Raw genomic sequence first — 23,243 nt, 5'->3', positions numbered from 1 at the left:
TGCTGGAGCAGGAGTGGTGCGGGTGGAACCGGCGTTGACAAGGTCACCGTGGTCGACGTCAACGTCTTGGTTTTCTGAGCCTTGTCAAGTAAAAGCCCGTACTCCGGTGGCAGACCTTGTTGCCTGCGGCTAACTCGCTGCTCGTTGCTGGCGTCGGTGTCTTCACGGCGTGCGCTGGGTTCACGGCTTGATGGAGGCGTCTGGTACATTGAAGAAACAGCACCTCCACCAGATGTCACTGGGTCGTGACGTGGCCGAACACAGAAGGCTTTATGTAGGGATTAAACTGTTTATTTGGGCAAACCTGTGCCCGGTAAACGGAAAGTCCGATTGCAGTAGCAGTCTTGCACAGATAGCGTTTAAGAGAACTTTATTTCCGGATAAAACATGCACACATAAGAAATGGACAATGGTGAACAATGTATGCTGTACAATGCAATCTGTTATATACAGCGAAAAGAACTTATTGCAGATGCAGTAACGTACTATGCAATATTGTACAACAGAGACAGGACATTCATGACATCGAGATGATTAAACTTAAATAAATAGTAAGGCAATGTGAACAAACAAGGGGGGGGGGGGTCATTCACAGTGTAGGGTGATACTTGGCATTCTCCAGTGAGGACAGTTTGCTCTCACGCTCACGAACAATATTTCACAAAAAGAACATGTTTCTAAAGAAGAAAAGGAAAATACACTGTAATGTTACAGTGGTACAAGCTCTAGCCCACCTCCTCAATAGGGGAGGGAAGGCATGGACACTCTGTTGTTTTTAACAATAATAAATCGCGTTGACCAGCGTCAGAGGAAAGCCTCTTCTCTCAGCATGACTAGTTCTGCATTAAGATGCATAAGCATTATGTTTCTTAGCCCATGTAGTAGGGGAAACATGGCTCCCTGGCGGCGTCCCCTCAGGCAGGTCAGTTCCCTTCGTTTCCATAAGACGAAGGCTCCGATAGCCATTAAGAGTACGATGAAGTTATCCCTGCGGCTAGACTTCCACTGCATGCTTATTTGGAACATTCTGGTAACCATGCGCCAAAAGGTGCACGCTACTATACATTCATCGAAGACAAGGTTCAGTGTTTCGATGCGATCGCACTGTGGGCATGTAGCGGAGGGCACCACGCCCCACGCCGCAAGGCGGTCGGCCGTCGGTAAAGCCTCCCATTCCCTAAGCCAGTATAGGTTACGGAGATACGTGTTTGTAAGAGTCCAACGTCTATTCGTCCGGCATTTCTGGCGTTGTTCCTCAGATAGGCTTTTAAATGCTATTAGTTCGCTCATGTCGGTAGGGGACATATCCATAAGTTCTTCAACTGGAAAATCATTTCATCATTGTTGTAAAGATTTTATAACATGTGTGTAATACGCTGGTGGCTCCTCAGCAGCTGGTCCCGTGTCGTTTGCTAGACCAAAGAGTCTTCTAGAGGTTCCTAGCAGATGCACTACAAGTTGCCTGCCTCGATACGATAGTTCTGTAAGAGTGTCCAGGTGTTTTTGAGAGCCAACATGCAGCACATTACATCAAGGTTGGGTACACTGAGCCCTCCCCATTTTACTGGCAGGCGGACCAAGGCTCTAGCGACAGCTTCGGCGTGGCCATTCCAAAAAACGGAGCCGCACGCAGTAGCCACTCTCAGCAAAACCCGACGAGGTGGTCGAGCAATGCTGGCTACATAAAGCAGTGGCGCTGTTATGCGGGATTTAATTAGATAAGCCCTTTCAGTAAAAGGAAGTTGAAAGGCTCTGGCAACTTCAATGCGTCTGTTCACTTTGTGTCGGATTTCTTTCCATGTGGTGTGGGCTACCTCACCAGTCGAAAGAAAAGTTACGCCTAAGACTTTAACTCCTTGGATGATTTGGACGCCGTCAGGAAATTACTCCAATGTGCATTCCAAAGCACAATGTCTTGCTTTTTCCCGGATTAAGACGTGCTCCCGACAGGTAACTATACGTGTGTGATGCATGGTTCTTGTTGCTGATTTGTTTCTCCCGGGCTGAGCCTCAGAGAGTTTTGTTAATAAGGACAAAGCCGTTCGGTTTCCAAGAAACACACAAAAAGTTTAATTGAAAAGAAAAAAGGCAAAGATTCCTCACAAAACAAAACACTTAATAAACAGTTGACTGGACATGACGAAACACATCTGTAAACACCCAACAAAAACGTTCAAAGTCAGTAACTAAACCTAACGTTCGAAAGGGGCTGAGTGATGGGAGTAGCGCAAGAGTATCGGTGCAGTCTCACCCACAAGTTGGTTTTCGGCGGTGATGAGAAACCGGAACGCCGTGACTCCTGCGTCACTGCGTGGGCTGGACGAGGACGAGGGAACGCTGGCTGCTGGCGACACGTCGAAAAGCCCTACCAAATCGTGATGGTTTCGGCTTGAGGAGCGTGGACACGTCGGAGACGGGAGAACGCAGGCTGGTGGTGACGCGTCAGAGAACCAGGGTCGACCTAGTCAAGCAGCTGGGCGCACAGCTCGGGCCCGGAGCCCGACGGCTGTAGCTCGCCTGCCGGAACCAAAGTCCGCAGGCCCTGGAAAGGAGTTCAGGACCGGATGGCCACGGTCCTTTGGAGCGGGAACACGACAGCAGGAGGTCCCGGCCGGTGGAAGTCCTTGTAGGCTCGGGTCCGGAACCCAACGGCCCATCTTCAGCGCCCGGTCCGGTGACGACCTTCCGCTTGCACTCCTGCCTCGAATTCCCCTTGCTCTGGTCTGCTCAGGCTCCTGCTTCAGCTCTGGCCCACTTGTCTCGTTCTCATTGGAGATACTACTGTTTCGTGGTGTCAAGCCATTGGGCCTTGAAATCTCCGTGTTCGCTGCCCATTGGATGTTTTACCTTTTGTTTACTTCACGTCCTGCCACGCATCCTCGTGCTCGACGCTCTTTAACGTCGTCATTCTTGTTTAAGCAGCCCCGCACGTGCACTCTGGTATTTCTCCTTTTGTTTTTTTTTTTTCCGTGACGCGCACTTTTCGAAGGCGCGCACTTTGAACGCGCACCACACATCACAACGTGTGAAATATTCGCAAGAAGGCTCTGTAGCTATCTATGTTCAGAATAAACAACGAGATGTCACTGGCGTATGCCGCTACTTTCACTTCGCCCAGGCCTGAGAGATGAAAACCGTGTATCGAAGTGCATTTCTGAATTTGTTTCAATAATGAATCTATGCATATTACAAAAAAAAACTGCGGAGAGGGGAGAGCCTTGTCGAATGCCCCTGCTGATTTCAATAGGTTCAGATGTATATTCATTCCCTACTAATGACGCTTCTGAGTCTGTGTAGAGTAAGCGGAGGACGTCAAATTAATGAGCTGGGAAACCATGGCACTCAAGCACAGCGAAGAGATAGTTCCATTCTACGCGATCAAAAGCTTTTTCCTGATCCAAGGAAACAAAAATGCCAGATGTTTGTGTTCTTGTAGCATACGTGAACAAGTCGCAAGTCAGCGCAAGCGAGGAATAGATCGTACGACCTGGAACACAGCATGTTTGTATGTCGCTTACTATTTCCGGTAGGATGGTAGTTATGCGGTTTGAAAGAATGGCTGTCAATTTCTTATAATCTGGGTCAAGTAGAGAAATAGGCCTCCACGCCCTTGGATCGAACGGTTCTCCCTCTCTTTTAAGCAAGAGTATAACTCTGCTCTCACGAAACGTATTCGGTCTGATTCTGTCGGCAAGAAGCCCATTCAGCATTGTCAAAAGTGATCTTGTATTGTTTCAAGGAAGGTTTTGTAGAAACTCAAAAGTATCCCGTCAGGGCCGGCGGCGGCGGCTGTGTTCATGCGCTGAAGAACGATGCGTAATTCATCCAGCGTCACTGGGCTGCATAGACCATCACGGAGCTCCTCCGGTACGCGGGAAACTCCCGCGCAAAACTCATTAACTATGGTGGCATGGTTCACGCCGCTCGCATTCTCCGCCCTGAAAAGATAAGAAAATCGTGTTTCAAAGACCTTCATTATGTCTCCTGCTCGTGTGGACTGTTCGCCATTCGGCAACTGAACGAAAGGAAGATGCATTTGTTCACCCAAGGAGCCGTTGCGGACGCTTCGAAGAACAGCCAGATCGGAAACCGGTCGTGCGATGATGAAAGACTGCGCAGCCGTGCGCGAACGAAGACGAAGCAAAAGTTCGTACCGCGCCTTTAACTGATCAAGATAGTCATGCATTGCGAACGTCAGCGTCTCGCCTCTTCGTATACAACGCGAGTTTTCCGTAGCGTGTCGTTTATCTCTTTCGTCAGGTGCACTTTTCTTTCGTGCCCCGCTTTGATAATCTCGGCGCGCTAACTGTGTTTCAATGCGTCCTAGTTACGGGGTTCGGGTGGCCTATCGCACGCTTGCTCTAGTGCAATGCGCAATAATGCTACGCTTCCCGGGTCGTGCATGAGTGTGGTGTCCAGTTTTCAATGGTTTCTAAATATAGTGGATTGTTCAAAGAATAGCTTTACAGACACTGGAAAGTGGTCTGTAATGCATGAAACGTCCGGTGGGAAACGTAGGACCTCACAACTAAGGATATGTGTGGCTAGCACTTCAGGAAAATAGTAGCGGTCTAGCCGGGTTATGTTGAGACCCCGTTGCCAGGTTGCAACGAAGTCGGTCCTGTGAGTGTCGACCCACGCATCCATGAGCTTGAAATTGCGGATGAGTTGTCCCAATGTGCTAACTCCACTATATTGTCTGCTTTGTCTGCGTCCGTGCGCATCTCTGTCGGTGTCCTCAACACAGTTGAAATCCCCCACTAAGAAAGTGGGGTAATGACGTAATGCTGGTGTCAAACATAAATGAGTCGAGTGAATTGAAAAAGTCGGCCGTGCCCCCACGTTGAGTTGGGGCATATAATACGAGCGTCCTTACTCGTCTGCCGTGAAGGTCAAAGTCTACTGCTAGTGCGCGGCCGTCAAAATCATAAAACACAGTGTGCTCTTTGACGTAACGCTGGTGTCAAAAAAACAATTCCGACTCCGCACATGTTTGAATCAGTCCGCGAAAAAAATGCTTCGACTCCAAAATGTGAACAAAAGGATTGCAATTCAAAAGGAGTTCTAAAATTACATTCCTGTAAGAAGAGAATATCGACATGTCGTGACCTTACGAAGTGCATGACTTTTCTCTGCTTATCTCGGCGTCTGAAACCTCTGACATTTAAGGAGAGAAAATGCACCGTAGTCATTTTGAAAATACGGAGAGTGCGCGCAAACTTCAGAGAAACCCCTTGCAGAGGGTGGGGCGAGCGCTCAACGAGTGAGAGAAATGCTCTGGCGTCGTCACAGCATTAGCGAGTTTTTGGTGCTTACTACTGTCCGTAGAGCCCTGAGTCCGTGGTCGCTGGGTGGGCACGTTTCGTGGCTGGACGGTCAACTTTCATGGCGCTGGAACCGACAATCGCACCAGCGGCCGCACCTGTAATCGGGTAAATGAGGTTAGACAGGCTTAGTTTGCGGGTCTGAGCAGAGTATTTGCCGGCGCGGGCGCTCGGCGTTGTCAGTGGCATAATCACCGTTGTGGTTTTTTCTGGGCCGATGACCGGAGCGTCTGCGCGTCCCGTTGTTCGGGTGCCGCGTCCTATCGAAGCTCTCCGCGCCTCAGTGCTGCTGGTGGTGCCAACTGAGTCGGAGCTGTAGCTCTCGTGGTCTCTGCTAAGTAAGGGCACTCTGGCTTCGACTTTGGATGAGCTGTGATCTTCATAGGCGTCCGGCGAAGAGTCGTTGGTCTCAGACGGGGCGTGAAAGGTTGACGAGGGTTTCTCAGACAAGAGAGGCAGGTTTCCTGCGTCTTGTGGTTCAGCATGCGCGTCGGTATCGCTTGTGTCAGTGTCTCTCTCAGGCTCGAGCACCGGATAATTGTCTTGTAGTGCGGGCGTGAGGTTGGTGCACACTTGTTCTTCAGTTGCCGCTGCTGCAGCCGCTGCGAAGCACTTGAGACGTACGCGGTCAGCTGTTGCATGGCTGCCTGAGCACATGCGGCACGGTTCTGCGCATCCCTCTGTGGCACGTACATACACGTTGCAGCACGTGCAACGGAGCGTGGCACAATCTTTGGCTATGTGGCCAGCGTTCCGGCATTTAGAGCACACTTTCTTGACTCCCCGGTAGTCACACATGACATTGTAGCCTTGTACTGTCAGAAAGTTCGGTATTTGACTTTTCATTTCCACTCGCGCTACACGGACACCTGTGCCCACCCGAGAGCGGCCCTTAAACACTGGCTCGTGGATATGTTGCACATTTTCGTAGGCGGAGAGGGCAGTCGCTAGGGCCGCGTCGCCTACCCACAGCGGTAACCGGAAGACTGTGACGTGGACTATTTCAGGACCGATGCTGACTAGTGGAAATGATACGCCGTTCAAGAGAATGGCGCCCCGGCTCTGATGATACATGAATCAGTGACCACTGATGTCACTGTTATAGGACGGTAGTTGTTTATGTCAGCCTTGTCGCCCTTTCCTTTATAGATCATGCTCATCCTGCTAAGTTTCCATCCATCGGGAACTTCACCATCGATTATTAGTTTGCTCACTGCCTCTCTGAAAGCCTGCTTAGACTTCGGACCTAATGTCTTTATCAGCATAATTGGAATGCCATCTTGGCCTGTTGATGTACTACTAGGAACCCTTTTCTCAGTCCTTTCCCACTCTCGTTGTGAAAATGGAGCCATTGCAACACTTGATTCATTCTTGTCTATTGTGGTGCATAAAGCACATCTTTGTTGAAATTTTTCTGTCACCCTTGTTCTTATATATTCAAAAGCTTCGTCCCCTTCTAGCCTAGCACCTTGGGCTGTAGTTATAACCTCTGCTCTAGGCTCTTCTCATTTCTTTGGGAGTTTAGATGGTTCCGAAATTTCGCAGCTGCCTTTCTATTTTTATGTACTTCTGCCAGCCACTGAGCTCCCTTTCTTCTAATCTTTTCCTTGATCAGAAGGGATGCATCCCTTCTGCAGCTTATAAAGGTTTCCCATTTTCTTTAAACATCATCTGTTGGTTCACTCCGCTGCTTAGCATGTCTGTGCTCCCTAGAGGCTTCCTGACATTTCGCTATGGCTCTCTTAACATCCTGATCCCACCAAGTTTTGGGTTTGTGTCTTCTTTTCCGACGTGACTTGTCACGCGCCTTAGCAAGCTCTGGCTCAAACATTCTAATTAGATTCATGTATGTAAACACTGTTTTATGATCCTTCATGATTACTTTCTCAATTTGTTTAGAGGCTACTTCATTTTGCCTATCTGGATAAAAATTTTTCTGTAGTTGCTCATCTTGTTTCCTTCCCACTTTCACTGCTCTTCCAAAACTTAGCTTGATCCGTTTGTGATCACCACCCAGACTTCTGGAGCCACCTTCATCTATATGCATTCCCCTGAGCTTATCATACATCCTATGTGACAGCAGTGCATAATCTATCGTCGACTGCAGCATTCATACCTCCCATGCTATTTGCCTTTCACACTTCTCGGTACTGTTGCAAATGATGAAATTAAACCTTTCACACATATCCATGATCATTTTGCCTGTCGGGTCGGTATACTCATCTATATCTTATAAGTGCGCATTCATGTCTTCTAGTATAAGTATCTCGCAGTCTCTTCCAAACTCCTGAATGTTCTTTGATATACACTCTACCATTGCCTGGTTTTCCTCTCTGGCCTTTGCTCCCATCCACAAGTACACGAAACTAAGGCGTGTCATTTAACCTGCCACTTTCCCTTTTAGCCATAAATGTTCCTTGCACTCCAGCTTGAACCTTTGCCAATCTGTACTTTTATGAATGAATGCCCCAATACCACCCCCTTTCCGCTGCCTTCTGTTCTATTACAATATTCCCACGCCTAGTCCGGATTGTTCGGAGGTTGTTCCATGTCCCTGAGATGTGTTTCTACAAAACCGCATACCATCGGTCTATCTTCCCGTTGCTGTTCTTCTATCTCTTCACACTTCAGCCTGTTTCGGCCACCCTGCATGTTAATATACCCTATGTCTGAATTGGCTCGGCGCTAGTGGCTACGTCTATTTATGCCCCGGACTCTACCTATCTTAGATACTGGTGCCACTTTGGAATTGTATCTGTCCATACCACCTGTCAAAGGGTCTTCCTGGCTGTTTTACTCGTTACAAGCTATCCTGCACCACGAAAGGCCCGCTTGCCTCCCAAAAAAGCTACTGCGCGTCCTGCAAGTCGTCAACCCACCTCATGACCAAGCCGCCCATCGAAGTGAATTCTGTCTCGTTGAAAACCACCCCACCTATGCACCTCTCTGTTTATTTCCACCACCTGAAAGCCTTTCTCTCGACTCATCTGCCATATCTCTTGGTTTGCGTCGACAACCGCTCTTTGCAGGTTGCTATCAAGCACCGGTACCTCTGGTATCGTGCATATCACAACCTGTACCTGAGGAGAAGTCGCGCGCATGTCATCGACGCCTTTCGCCAGTCTGGTTGCTGGTCTTGTTGTATCTTCATTTAAAACATCGTTTAAACCGCCTGAAATTATCACGAGGTTTCGTCTATCAGCTGTAGTTTTGAGTTTTGCGCTCATTTGCCTCATGGCTGCTTTCAGCTTGCGTTCTGGGAACGCCCCTACTGCAACCCTCCTGTCACCTGTTACCCTGTCTTTGATGGCTTCTGTGCATCGATTTAAATTCGAGTCCCCGGCGATTATCACATGCTGTGACTTTTCAGCATGAACGTCTTGCACCTGGGGGCTACTTACACCTGTGACGCCGGCTGCTTTGTCCCCTCCCAGCCCCACCACTACCTCGCTGAAGCTGGGCCTTGCGACAATTGAACCGTCTGAACCTGTTTTTTTCCAAACTTGCTTGCTCTTCCTTCTCCGCCGTTCTGGTTGCCGGTTCCCTACTGTTTTCTCCGTAGGCCACTCCTCTGATCACCTTGGCTAGTGCTTCATCGGCGGACTTCAGTCTTTCTCCCATTGCCCTCGTTTTCTCTTGCTCTTTCACCAATGCAGTCTCGAGCTCGGCGATTCTCGTCAGCAGTTCACTCTGGGCAACCATCATTTTCTCTATTTTTCCTCGACCTCACATTGCCTACACTTCGCGTCTGCTTCTTCTCCATCCGCTTCTACACTTGGGTCCACTTTCAAACCCACTCCACATCCTGAACACTTTACAGTCTTTTTAACCATGTTTTTCTGACATCAATTGCCCCTTACTCGATAATTACTAAACTCGAGCCCTACACTACGAAAAAAAAGTCTAAGCTCTACTACAAAAATTTGAGGGTACGCGCACCTCCCCCATGGGGTGGCAAAAGAAAAAAAACAAAAAATTCAAACACACACACCCGCATGATATAATTATACCTTGTGACTGGCCCCAGAAAAATCCCTACCATAAAACAAGTGCTACGAAGATTTCAACTGCTGCCTTATAATTATAAAGACAAGCTCAAAACATGCAAAAACACTTATCGGCGATGTCGACTCGGAGCGCTCAAACAACACGTCCATCCACCATGACAGTCCGAACCAACCTCCCTGGACTCCCCCCCCCACCCCCCCGAGGCGCCCCCTTCCACTCTTTCTTCCACTTCCCCCTCCATCTCTTTCCCCTTTCTCATTTTCACCTTTCTGATCTCTGCGGTCTGTGTATGCTTTCTTTCACTAATGCATTCTTCCCGACCAGGCGGTGCCTCCTGTCTCTGGCAGTTCAGTGTGGGGCAAAAAGAGCTTGACGTTACATAACGTTACATAAGTCATCTCCGTCATCACGAGTAATGGTCGACAATCTAGCAAGACACAGCTGACACACGTCGCGCGCCTCAAGCCTTATCACCATCAATCTTCCTACTGACTCGCCCAGTGGGCATCGTCTACAAACGGGGAAATGACACACCTCGATGGGCACATGAAGACGACTAGGTCAAAGCTGTTCGGGCTCACGAGCATCTCGTTTTTCTCTTTCTGTCTCTGAGCTCTACCTCTCGCAATAATTCCATTCTGTAAATAAACGCGTTCAATCGTCACAATATATATATATATGTGTGTGTGTGTGTGTGTGTGTGTGTGTGTGTGTGTGTGTGTGTGTGTGTGTGTGTGTGTATGTGTGTGTGTGTGTGTGTGAAAAAGCAAGAAAGAAAAGTAATCTCAAAAAAGACTCCGGCGCACGGAATCGAACGTGGGTCCTTCGAAACGTTAGTGCGACGCGTTATCCACTTAGTCACCGAAAAGCACATCCTTCGAAATTCATAGGGCAAGCTATTTATATCTACCACTTACCTCGGGTGACGAATATTTAGGGGGAACTATCGTGTTTTCTGCTTTACTAGCAAGATGACGCAATGAGCGCGCATCACCACATCGTCATAACGCGGCGGCGCGCGCTCTCATTTCCCTTGCGTTCTTTGCCCCGCGGAGAGGAGAGGCGTAGAGGCTCACTCTACGCTCACTCTACGCCCTTATTTCGCCATGGGGAGAATCATACGTCTTGCCTCGCCTTGGGCTTTGATTGGAACGGTTCTGTTGTAGTTACCGAGCGCACAAAGGTCACTGCAATTGTTCTACAGTCTCTGTTTCCAAAAAAGGCGCGCTTTTCAAACACAGCGAAGTAACAACTGAGACGCTTGTTTAAAACTGAGACGCTTGTTTGCGTTCATCTGTACCTGTTAGTAGGTTTCGTGCGTTATTTCTGCGTAATAAACGCGGGGCACGTTTCAATCTGCATGCCATTCTGCGCGTGGCCTTCCAATTTGTTGCTATCACGTTCATTGCTACGCCTTTGGAGCAAAGCTGTGACTTTTTCTTATACTTTTCTCGTCCTTTCGTAAGTAGCCTTACTGCCATAAGTTAAGGCTGGTTCACGAATACGGCAGCTAGAGCCACTTGACCCACATAGGGGCGTCACCGACAAGTCACCTGACTCCATAAAAAGTGGTATGTGATCCTTCGCGAAAGAGCAATTTCACTCTTCCTGGGAGGGTCAGGGGACTCTTCTAGAGCGAGCCCACTCTCACCCACCAAGAGAGTCACCCTGTCTCACTAAAAACAGTCGCATACGTGGCAAGTCAGAACCTACCAAAAAGAGTCGGTATGCTTTTTTATTGTACGATACAGCTGTCAGGTCACGTTAAGATTGACTGTAGTTAGGCGCGATGCAGTGACGGTGACTGGTACTTTATACCAACCAAGGAACGTCGCCAACAAAGATTGGTAATTTCAGTGTGCGAACTTTAAGAAAAATCAGTGCATCTCCAAGGAGTGCATGACGACGGGTGGTCGAAGCTGTTGGTCAAAAAGTTTATAATGTAATCGTTGTGGGCTCGGTGGCTGTGCCATAAAACAGTCGACTGAGCCACTTCTTTTCAACATGCAGGTGTTTGCTTTTGCTTTCATCTGCGCTGCCCTGCCCCCTACCATTTAAACCATCCCACACGCACTTTAATCTTACGTGGATCAGCGCACTGGCTATGCACCGGTCGTCCTTCATCAAGCGATGCCAGCCACACCCCAGCTTCCATTGGCGACACCCGGCGTGAGCCTGAGCACCACTGCGTCATGGGAGCTGCCTACGTCACTAACGTCAACCACCGGATCGGCTTTAAAAGAGCAACATCCTCGGGCACCCACCTGTGGGCTCGGTGGCTGTGCCACGAAACAGTCGACTAAGTCACTTCTTTTCAACATGCAGGTTAGTCATTCGTACAGCCTTTTTGCAAAAAAATCAATTGACTACCTTTTGGTAGTGCTACCAAGTCCCAGTGTTTGCTTTCGATTGTCGTAGATCGTGTTCCTGTCTCACGCCTCTTGTTACTGCTCTCGGGTGACGTTGAAAGTAATCCTGGCCCCGTTGAAAGAAACCCTGGTCCCGATCTTAACACTATCCTAACAGAATTGCAGAAGTTAATTGATTGATTTGTGGGGTTTAACTTCCCAAAACCACTATTTGATTATGAGAGACGCCGTAGTGGAGGGCTCCGGAAATTTTGACCACCTGGGGTTCTTTAACGTGCACCCAAATCTGATGACACGGGCCTACAACATTTCCGCCTCCATCGGAAATGCAGCCGCCACAGCCGGGATTTGATCCCGCGACCTGCGAGTCAAATTGCAGAAGTTATCCGCCGGACAATCTCAATTATTGACCGAGATAAAAGGTCTGAAAAGTGAGCTGGTCGAAACAGCACAATATCTGAGCTTACCGAAAGGATGGACTTCGTCGAGAACCACTGCCAAAACATAGACACACTGCAGCGAGAGGTAGAATCAGTTCAAGCAAACGCTTCGAAGGCGATGCGAGCTATCTCTGATATGGAATCGCGAATCGACGACGGTGAAAACCGAGCCCGTAGAAATAACCTTATATTTTTCGGGAACTCCGACCCTGGTCCATCTGAATCTGCAGCTCTTGTAGAAGAAAAAGTCATTCGGTTCTGCGCAAATCACTTGGACATAACCCTGAACCCGGAGCATATCGAACGCGCGCATCGCCTCGGCCGCCACTGCAATGGTCGCAACCGCCCCATAATAATTAAATTTTCGTTGTTTAAGATAGAAGAAAAAGGCTTGTCCAATAGCCGCAAACTAAAAGCCATAAACTATAGAATCGGCGAAGATTTTTCTCGCCCTGTGTAAAACGCACGTAAACATCTTCTTGCATTGGCCAGGAGCCAATCGGTCCCTTTTTCACTGCGCTACAAAACATTGTTCATATGTTCAAAAAAGTACATCTACGATGAAAGTACAAAATGCGTCAAAGAATCGAAATAGCAATCCCTACGGCTGGGTCAAACAACTCGATGTCCGACAACGTCGCCTAGCCCTACCACTATTTTCTCAGCAATCTATACTAACATACGAAGTTTCTTACCCAAACGTGACATCATATCTAGCGTTGTCCTTTCATCCGAGTGTAGCTTATTACTACTCACCGAAACATGGCTAACAGATGGTATTTCCGATGTGGAGGTCCTTGATGATCTACCCGGCTTCAATGTTTTCCGCAACGACCGTCAGCATTGCCGGGGTGGCGGAGTACTCATTGCTGTTAAGGATACGTTGCCCTGTTCGGTTGTTGCTAACACAAGGGACTTTGAAACGTTATGGCTGCTCTTTCGTTCAACTCCGCAAGTTATCTTACTGGGTGTGTGCTACCGTCCTCCTCGAGCAAGCAGTGAATTAAGTGATAAACTGAACTGTGTGCTAGACACACTAACAAAAAGATACGCAAACGCGCACATTTTGCTATTCGGAGACTTTAATTTTCCTCATATTAAATGGAATGACAATCCACCGTCGTCACTATGCCAAGTAGAAAACAGTTTTCTTGATGTTTGCTTCAATTATAACTCCACTCAGCTTGTGTCGGAAAATACGCGCGTCACACAGGACTCAGCCGCCATTCTAGATCTCATTTTAACTAACAATCCTTCCAGTTTATCTTCAATGACTCAGCTGAAAGAAATTAGTGACCATAAAGTGATTCATGCCGCTTTCGCTTTTGCCTTTCCGAAACAAGAATCATGGGATAAAACAATACGCTTGTATGGCAAAGGTAACTAAGACGCGATCAACAACGAACTTATCTCCTTGTACCCTATCTACTGTTCCGAATTCCACAACCACACACTGCAAGATAATTGCTCGATATTTCATAGAAAACTTACTGAACTTGCTTCTAAACATATTCCTGTTATAACTGTTCGAACCAATCATCATAAACCATGGTTCAAAAAAAGTTAAGAACCCTAAAAAACAAGAAGAAAAGGCCATTTCGCTCCGCAAAGCAACACAATTCCCTTGTGACGTTGAGCAAATAATATGAGGCAGAGAAAGACTACCTCTTAGCTGTTAGTCGCGAAAAATGTTCCTTCTTTCATGATACTCTACCCAGTGTATTAGATAACAGCCCCCAAAAATTCTGGCAAATCTTGCAACCCAAGGTACCTGAAACTATAATCCTCACAGATCATAATGACATAATTATCACTGACCAAGAGTGTGCCAATGCGTTTAACGTCGCGTTTTCATCTGTCTTTACTACTGAACCTGCCACTCATTGACTGTCACTGCCTCCACGTTTACACGCTGTCATACCGCCCATCGAATTCACCGAAAATGGCATAATGCTAATAATCAAAAAACTAAAATTATCATCAGCATCCGGGGTAGACGATCTCAATTCTAAACTGTTAAAAAATACAAAAAAAAGTGTGCGCGTCTTACTGGAAACTAATATTCGCTGAGTCTTTATCATCCTTCAGTATTCCCATCGATTGGAAGAGCGGGCAGGTCGTTCCGATTTACAAATCAGGAAATAAAAATTCACCTCTTAAGTACCATCCAATCTAATCTCTCTTACAAGTGTACCCTGCAAGATAATGGAACATGTAATCTACACCCAAATCATGCACTTCCTAGACACCGCTAACTACTTTCACCCTGCCCAACATGGCTTTCGCAAAGGCTTATCTTGTGAGACGCAACTTGCCATCTTCACCCATGACTTGCACATTAACCTCTACAGAAACACCCAGGTTGACGCTTTTTTTCTCGATTATGCCAAAGCATTTGACAAGTTACCTCATAAACGGCTATTACTAAAACTATCCCGTTTTAACTTGCCCCCAACCATTCTAAACTGGATTGGTGAATTGCGCTGTGACCGTAATCAGTCAGTGCATGTCAATAATCATACATCCGCACCTCTCCCTGTTACGTCTGGCGTCCCGCAAGGAAGTGTCCTGGATCCCCTACTCTTCCTTATTTACATTAACGACCTTCTCCTCCATGTCTCTTCTCATATCCGTCTGTTTGCCGACGACTGTGCCATATATCGCGCAATTAATAACGACTCTCACCACAGTACCCTGCAAGATGACCTTAACAAAGTGCAACGCTGGTGTGACGACTGGCTAATGACCCTTAGCCCTAATAAATGTAAAGTAATTTCTTTCACCCGCAGACATCAGCCCTTCTATATGCCCTATCACATCAGCAATACTCCCTGAGAAAAAAGTAGACTCATTTAAGTACCATGGTGTCTCTCTTTCATATGATTTAGATTGGTCTGTTCATGTATCGCGCGTTACTGCCTCAGCTAACCGAACCTTGGGATACTTAAAACGCCATTTACGTCATGCACCCCCTCACGTCAAACTACTATCATTTAAAACACTTGTACGCTCGAAACATGAGTAAGAATCCCCGATATGGTCCCCACGTCAAGCATATCTGATCAATGCACTCGAATCAGTCAAAAATCACGCGGCAAGATTCATTCATTCATCGTACTCATATCACACAAGCGTACCACTACTGAATGCACGATTCGGCTTAGATTCATTGTCATCCCGGAGCCGCATTGATTCACTAATCTTTTTTCAGAAGTTCTATTACAGCTTGCTTCGTCAGACGTCATACACCATCAGACGCCATACATCCATACAGAGCCATGCCCACTGCCCCGTAATAATAACATATATATATATATATATATATATATATATATGTTATTATTATTGTTATATATATATATATATATATATATATGATTCAAAAAAGAAATTTTGTGGGTCTGGTGCAAATATAATTAAGAAATAAAGGAGCACGCTTACAAAAATTTGATAGTTGTTTACTCTACGTTTCGGCCATGGCACGGCCTTCCTGACGAAAACCGTGCCACGGCCGAAACGTAGAGTAAACAACTATCAAAGTTTCGTGAATGTGCTCTTTTATTTTATAATTATATATATATATATATATATATATATATATATATATATATATATATATATATATATATATATATATATATACATATATTGTTTACGTATAATTTTTGTATGTATAATTGTGTATTATCATTATGTATTTATGTCGCCCAATGGTAACCCCGCCCCTTATGTAATGCCCCTTTTGAGGGGGCCCTTAAGGAAATAAAAAGTGAAAAGTGAAGTTGAAGGCACCGGCTAGTATAAACAATGGAGATAAAGACTCATGGACAGGTAGACGTATGCACGTATTCTTCACCATGTGGGTCACCGATGGATTCGGTGAACAAAGAAAAGGCGGCAATGGTGACTCCGGATAGGCTCCACGAGTTCAATACTACGCCATTCGGTCTGTGCAACGCTCCCGCAACCTTCGAGTTGTTTATGGATAGAATCCTGCGTAGCCCCCGAGGGGGATGTATATGTGCTGACTCAACAATGTCCTTTTTCGACGTAAATTACACGAACACTATCTGCGTCTAGACATTGTGTTGGATTCTATAAAGAACGCTGGGCTTTTTCTGAATTTAAAGAAGTGCAATTTCGATGAGCGGCAAGCACTCATATTAGGTTACCTTGTAGACAAAGGTGGTATTCGAGCTGACCCGCAGAAGACTATGATCATCAAATAATTCCATCCTCTGCGGTCGGTCAAGGAGCTGCGCAGTTACCTAGGACTGTGCTGGTAGTTTCGTCACCTTATCTACCGGTGACCCACTGAGACGCCTTGTGCGAAAGGATGCACCATTCCACTGGGCAGAATATTGTGAGGCCTCTTTTTGACAGCTGAAGAGTCTTTCGATTTCACAACCAATGCTGTCAGCACTTCGACCCCTCCGCCCCAACAGAAGTTCACAGAGAGGCCATTAGTGCGGACGCTGGTACTTTACTCGCCCAGTGCATTGGCGATAAGGAACATGTAATCGCTTATGCTGGCCGCTCGCAACTATTCCGTCACTGAACAGAAAAGTCTTGCCGTAATTTTCGCCGCTCATACATTTTGGTCATACATAAGTACGGACGGCATTTCACGATCCCGACAGATCACAACTACTTTCGTTGGCTGCTGAGTCTGCGTGAGCCACCTGGGCGATTTGTACGCTGGGCCCTCAGATTACAAGAGTTTGACTTCACTGTCTCCTGCAAGACCGGCCGGTGCCATGCCGACCCATGCCGACGCCGAATGCTTTTCAAGACAGCCACTAAAATGTACCAACCCGGACGCAGGAAACATAAATCATTGCCTGTCTTCCCTTGTTCTTGCTTCCCCGACGCCTACATGGTCAAGGCTGAACAGCTGAAGGACCCACCTATACTTTGCCGCCACTCCGAATTCTACGATAGTGGATCGGTTCGGTGTTTGCGATGGAATACTATACAAGAAGATTTGCAGTGCAACTGCGTCTTTGCTGCTATTGGTGGGGTCAGCAAGCGTCTTTCTTCTGTGTTATATGTGCCATGCATGATGACACCACTTCAGGCATCTTGAGGTAAGTGCGTACTCCGTATCAACTGAAGGGCGTTCGTACTGGCTACGAATCCATCAGACTATCGGACAGTATGTTGTCAGCCGCACGAGGTGTCAGCGTCCCAAGCATTTCACAAAAGTTTTCGCTGGTCAACTGCAGCCTCTGCCACCTATAGGTGTTGATCAAGTGGGCATTGATCTCACATGGTCCTACGTGGGTAACTGATGGATAGTCGTGTGTATCTGTTACCACACACAGTGCTGTGAGACGGCCGCCATCCCCTCAGCGACTACTGCTGCTATCTCTTTTGTTGCTGATCCCGGCCTCCTGATTGATATGTGGTGTTTACTATCCCATTCTTTATTACGAGAGACGCCGTAGTAGAGTGCTCCGGAAATTTTGACCACCAAGGGTTTTTTAACGTGAACCTAGATCTGAACACACGGGCCTATACAGCATTTTCGCCTTCATCGCAAACGCAGCCGTCACAGCCGGGATTAGATCCTGTGACCTTTCCCGCGATTCGATCACGCATAATTTTACGTTTTGGCATTGAAAACCCTACCATCCTCAAACAAATAGACTTACGAATCGTGCGAACATAGCGTCCATTCATAAGAACGAGATCTTTGCGTTTAAAACATACGCCTTCAACACAGCAAGAGACGAACCAAAATTCCCATGCTTTCTTCTCTACACACGCCCACCGCGTTACGCTTTGGATTCCATCCTCCCTTTGACGACCGCTGACCGTTGCTCACATTCTCTGTCGGGGAAAGGAATCTCGTCAAATATAGTGCGAATTTGCACGCTGGCTTTTTAGACCGCGTCAAAGGCCCGATACAACCATAAAAGTCATTCTGTGAGCAATGCCCCTGGTGATTTTGTGTGGTTGTGGACCCCCAGTACAGACACGTAGTCTATGAACGAAGTTCTTTGTATGCTACGATGGCCCTTATGTCATCATCGACCGTTTCAGTCAGGTAAGCTATATGATCTCGCACCTCACACCTAGCGGTCGATGTTCTCCAAAAACTGAAGCCACATACCTAGCCCGGCTGTGTATGTGTTAGCGCTGTATGTGTTGTGTGTCTTCTTCTCTGTCCCATCCTGGATGCGCTATACCTCGGATATTATGGATAATCAACAAGCCCGCCGTGCAGCCTGGCTAAAGCTAATCACCTAATGATAAGAGACTCCCCCGGCGTACTTGGTCTGCTCGAAAAGAAGTGTGATAGTGCCTCTGGAGTGGGAAAGAGACGTCGGTAAAAAAGAGGATGAGGACTTTGTTGTCGCTTCCGTAGCCTCACCTCATCCAGTGCTCCGCCGCCGAGCGTTCTCAATAAACACCTCCCGACTCGGAGCAAAATTTAGACAACTATTATGTTAGCTGTATTTCGCATAATAGCGCATCTACCTGGCCTATTATAAAGACCCAGTGCCTGGTACTAAGCTTGCACATATCCCCTCTATGAACTTGAATGGATCCCCATGTTAGCAGATAGGCTATTAGATACCCAAAATATTAACCTCAAAGGTTTGTTCAACAAGTTCGTTGTGAAGGTGCATGACGAGAAGTTAGTAACGATGTGGAATTGGTAGTAACCGTTGCAACCTTTATGTATCTGCTAACGTAAGTAGTAAAGAGGTCCCAAAAAGTTATCAAGTGCCCTAGAAAGTTAGTAACAGCTTATCTTACTATTTGCTTGTGGCTACATGCTTTCGACTAATTTTTATGCACCTACACGAAACATTAGTTCACTGGCGTGCTGCCCTAATGTGGGGAAGAATATACAGATGCGCATGAAGTTCGGCACGCCTCAGGGCCTTCACTATGTCCAGAAAACCAGAGCTTAGACAAACCTGAACAGAAGCCTGGAAATGCAGCTGGCTGTCTCGACGGGGTTGGGAGGCTGCCGAATCTCAAGCTCCCGCTCCATGTATAGGCCACACAGTTACAATAGACCAGTGAAAACTTGCACCCGCACGGTGTGCCACTTGCCGGCAAAAGATACGGCGTCTTGTGATTGTACCAATTACGATAGAGCGTTTTCCCATGATCTCTTGGTGCGCAGAAACTTTTACGAGGCTGTTTACTTCATCCGCTATCTCGCCCGTTTATGACTGGCGGTCGTTACACTTGGCTGACGTCGGCTCTTGGCTGCACGCTTTCGCGAGACAAGGCGCTAAACATTCCCAAGTACGAGCCGTCGATAGCTGCACTCCGCAACGATTCTTGTGACTGTAGCTCTTCGACAATGACAATTCTATGTTGTTTATTTTGACAGACGTGCATTAGTATACTTACTCGGGTGAACAAAAATTCTTTTTTAAAGAGGACCTAGGAACTGAACGCCTTCAAACACAGATATAGCCTTCATTGGCACAAGCCCCATTGATTGCCAAAGAACGCCGCCATTGTACGTTATCAGTGGTAGTGTTGTGTCATAAAGTATAGGGCATATTATAGGGCATATTGACCCAGTGTTGCCACGACACAAGAAAATACGGTAGCAAGTTTTTTTTAATATCAATGGAAATAAGTAGCTCCTATATTTTAGTCATAGCGCTTAGTTTGTTTACCGCCAACTCAGTGCTGGTATTAGTAATCTACTATACATTGCTATAGCCTTAGAGTTTCATACAATAAAAAAATTGGCCGGTCCCACGTAGAGTGAGAATCGATGATATGCGAAGCACGAATGAGAAGTGTTGATATGTCACATGACTTCTGTGTCATGATTATCATGCTTAGATGTGTCTTTTAGCCTCGTCATCTATTCACGTCACGTTGTACCAAATTTAGCATATGTGGAGATAGCGAAACGGCCGCGAGCACGCTATGAGCGTGGTATGTTGTTGTGTTATGACATGACATGCGTGTAAGGATTAACATGTTTGCACCAGTCATATGTATCGTCACCAATTGACGTCACGCAACACTAAATTGTGAAGCTAGCAAAACAGCCGCGAGCGCATTATGAAGGGCCCAATATACTCCTTGAACTTGTATAGCGCATTACGGGGAAGAAGAAACGGCCGAGCAGACCGACACAAGAGGACAGAGCGCTGTTTCTTCTTCCCCGTAATGCGCTATACAAGTTCAAGTACGACGAACCAACTCGCCCAATCTTCAACACTCGTGGCCAATATACTCCACTGTAGCGTTGACGCGCGCGCACGCTGAGCACAGCGACGCTACGTTAGCAAAACGCGAGCACTCTATAATCTAAAGCCAGGCGCGACCAGCGTCCGTCGGCGCAGCCCGACGGCAACTGGCGCGAAATGCGACATGCTGCATTTCGCGCCAATGCGTTACCCAGACAACACTGTGCCTCCCTCTTCTCGTGACGGAGGGATGCCAGACGTGCTGAAACGCGCATGCGTTAAAGTAACGCAGGGCGGCGCGCCACTACGAGTATATATATGGCAGGACCGGCGCCTGGCGTGCAACACCGGCGTGACGCGACGACATGAACGCCAGCGAGCACGCGCACCGCGTCACGTCGAAATGTATTGGTGCCTTGAGTGTGGCATGTAGCCATGTTGTTACATGACACGCATTTCATATTTATCATGTTTGCACCCGTATCATAATTTCGTCATCCAGTCACGTACCGTATTACCAAATTTGGTACAGGTGAAGCTAGCGAAACGGCCACCAGCGGATCATGAGCGTGGCATGTAGTCATGTTGTTACATGACACGTATCCCATAATAATCATGCTTGCACCAGTCACACACCTTCGTCATCCATTCACGTACTGTAATACCCAATTTGGTATATGCGACGCTAGCGAAAGGGACGTGAGCGCATCATGAGCGTGGCTTGTAGTCATGTTGTTACATCACACGCATGTCATGATTTTCATATTAGGGTCTCTCGCTTGTGTTCACCATGCAATCATGCCATACCATACCAGTTTTGTAACATGCCATGTGAACGAAACCACCGCAAGAGCTGCAGGATTATGAAGTGTAAATCAACACATTCATGACATTTATGTCACAATTTTCATGTTATGACTAGTGAAATATCTTCTTCCTTCAGTCATTTTATGCCATACCTCGTTTGGTAGTTTGGTATCGGTAACATTACCAAAACGGCCAGGAGAGCTAAATGTCGTAGGCGGCTAGATAGATAGATAGATAGATAGATAGATAGATAGATAGATAGATAGATAGATAGATAGATAGATAGATAGATAGATAGATAGATAGATAGATAGATAGATAGATAGATAGATAGATAGATAGATAGATAGATAGATAGATAGATAGATAGATAGATAGATAGATAGATAGATAGATAGATAGATAGATAGATAGATAGATAGATAGATAGATAGATAGATAGATAGATAGATAGATAGATACGCTCAAAGTCGCCAAAGTTCGCTAAGAAATACTTCGCATTTAATACCTAGAGAGGAATCTTGCGCTGCGATCGTGTACCCTCGTGGGAATAATGGGAAGTACAGGTTTCGGATTAGATCTCGTTAGCCAGCGAGCTGTCTACGGATCTTTTTCTACAGTTTCAGTTTCGTTCTTCGCGTAGAGTGGCTAGTGGGGTGGGTGCAAAGAACTGAAGCTGCGTCTTTGTTGTTCACAGCAGCCAAAAACTGCTAGGCCTCCTAATTTACTGCAACGCTTGAGCTGTATAAGTCGTGTTTGACAATTTTAGCGAAGCGTCGTCCACTCACCGCGGCGCATCGATGTAGCGTACCGTATCAGTGCAGGATATTTCAACGAGTTCACATTTGTTATTCGTGCGTCTTGCTGAAACTCGTTGAAATAAACTGCAGAACGACGGCGACGCGAAGTAGACGCAACGCCACGCTCTTTTGACTCGACTTCACAATAAAACGAGAGGTGCGTTGGGGACAGATCACTTGAACAGACGCACCTGTCATCGCAGCAGACGGAACGTTAAGTCTTTCTCAGTAAATACTGTGCTACTAATTGCATAAATATATATTGCGTACTTTCGAGGGCAGAACAAGAATAGTTTGAAACGTCATAAAGAATAAGTGATTACATCTTGAGGCCAAATCTGGAACGCAGTGGCAGAGCAATGCATACCCTGGTGGTTAAATTTTTTCTAGGTTTCACTTCTACTGTCTAGTCACAAAAATCTTTTGCAGCAAAGTTTGCGTACAATAAATGAAGCAAGTTTCAATTAGACATAACTTCATATCAATTTATTTTACACTCAGCAAACAAGCGTCGCGAATCTCAAGAACGTGATCCATCCGAAGCAGGTCCGAAAACTACTTCCCATATTTCCCATGGGGGTAAAGCGCCACTGAAGGAGCCCATGTAGACACAAGCGCCAGATCCTCCTCTAGGTATTATTGTATAAAACTCTCTGTCTATAGCTCTCATGAAGTAGTAAAGATAATCACTCGGAGATTCCTCGTTTTCCGATGGTTCCAACGTAGCATGGTTCAAGACTGAATAAATATACAAAGTTACTGATGGCGCTCAGAACGTTGAAGCTTTAGTTTTTCAGGTGTAAAAACAGGCGCGATAAGCCGCCTTTTGAAAACAGGCATATTGACAGTTGCGCAGTATCGTTTGCGTGGGGGGGGGGGGGGGGGGGCAGGATTTTTTTAGAGAAAATCAGTTGATGGGAAGTGCATGGTGAGCAATGGGAGGTCCTAGCAGGCCCTTTTAAATGCGAAGCATTTCTTAGTGAACTTCGGCGGCTTTGAGCGTATCTATCTATCTATATATCTATCTAGCCACTTATGTTTGGGTGCTTTCGTGATCACCCCCCTTAACATGGCGTGAACCAAAATTAGCATGGAAGGGCAGGATGGTTTGACGAATATGACGCGCTGGCGAAGACATGAATAATGGCAAAATACCTTCACGTACGTCGTCAAACACTTCCCACGAGACAGTGGCACATAACCACGGGCGGGTATGTGCTGCTGGAATGCGGGTGTGTGCCACAGGCGATTGACACTTAGTAGCTACCCAGAAACAAGGAGAACACACATGGGCAATTTTAACGCGCGAGTATTAATAAAT

The 23,243-nt window shown here is 46.7% G+C and overlaps 1 protein-coding gene across 6 annotated transcripts in view; it reads right to left on the bottom strand.

Annotated features, from left to right (window-relative positions):
• LOC119178190 (ATP-binding cassette sub-family C member 4) overlaps positions 1 to 19,222 on the bottom strand; it is a 2,441,444-nt gene extending 2,422,222 nt beyond the window's left edge. For all 6 annotated transcript variants that reach the window (XM_075869787.1, XM_075871012.1, XM_075871549.1 and 3 more), the window contains exon 1: positions 19,071 to 19,222. In XM_075869787.1, the coding sequence (XP_075725902.1) occupies positions 19,071 to 19,147 (77 nt within the window). In that variant the 5' untranslated portion in view covers positions 19,148 to 19,222. The remainder of the gene's footprint in view (positions 1 to 19,070) is intronic.
• Between the last annotated feature and the right edge of the window lie 4,021 nt (positions 19,223 to 23,243).

Source organism: Rhipicephalus microplus, chromosome 1, assembly GCF_043290135.1.
Source record: "Rhipicephalus microplus isolate Deutch F79 chromosome 1, USDA_Rmic, whole genome shotgun sequence".
Taxonomy (NCBI): domain Eukaryota; kingdom Metazoa; phylum Arthropoda; class Arachnida; order Ixodida; family Ixodidae; genus Rhipicephalus; species Rhipicephalus microplus.
The sequence above is the reverse complement of the archived record's forward strand: the minus strand, read 5'-3'. Positions and strand labels throughout refer to the sequence as shown.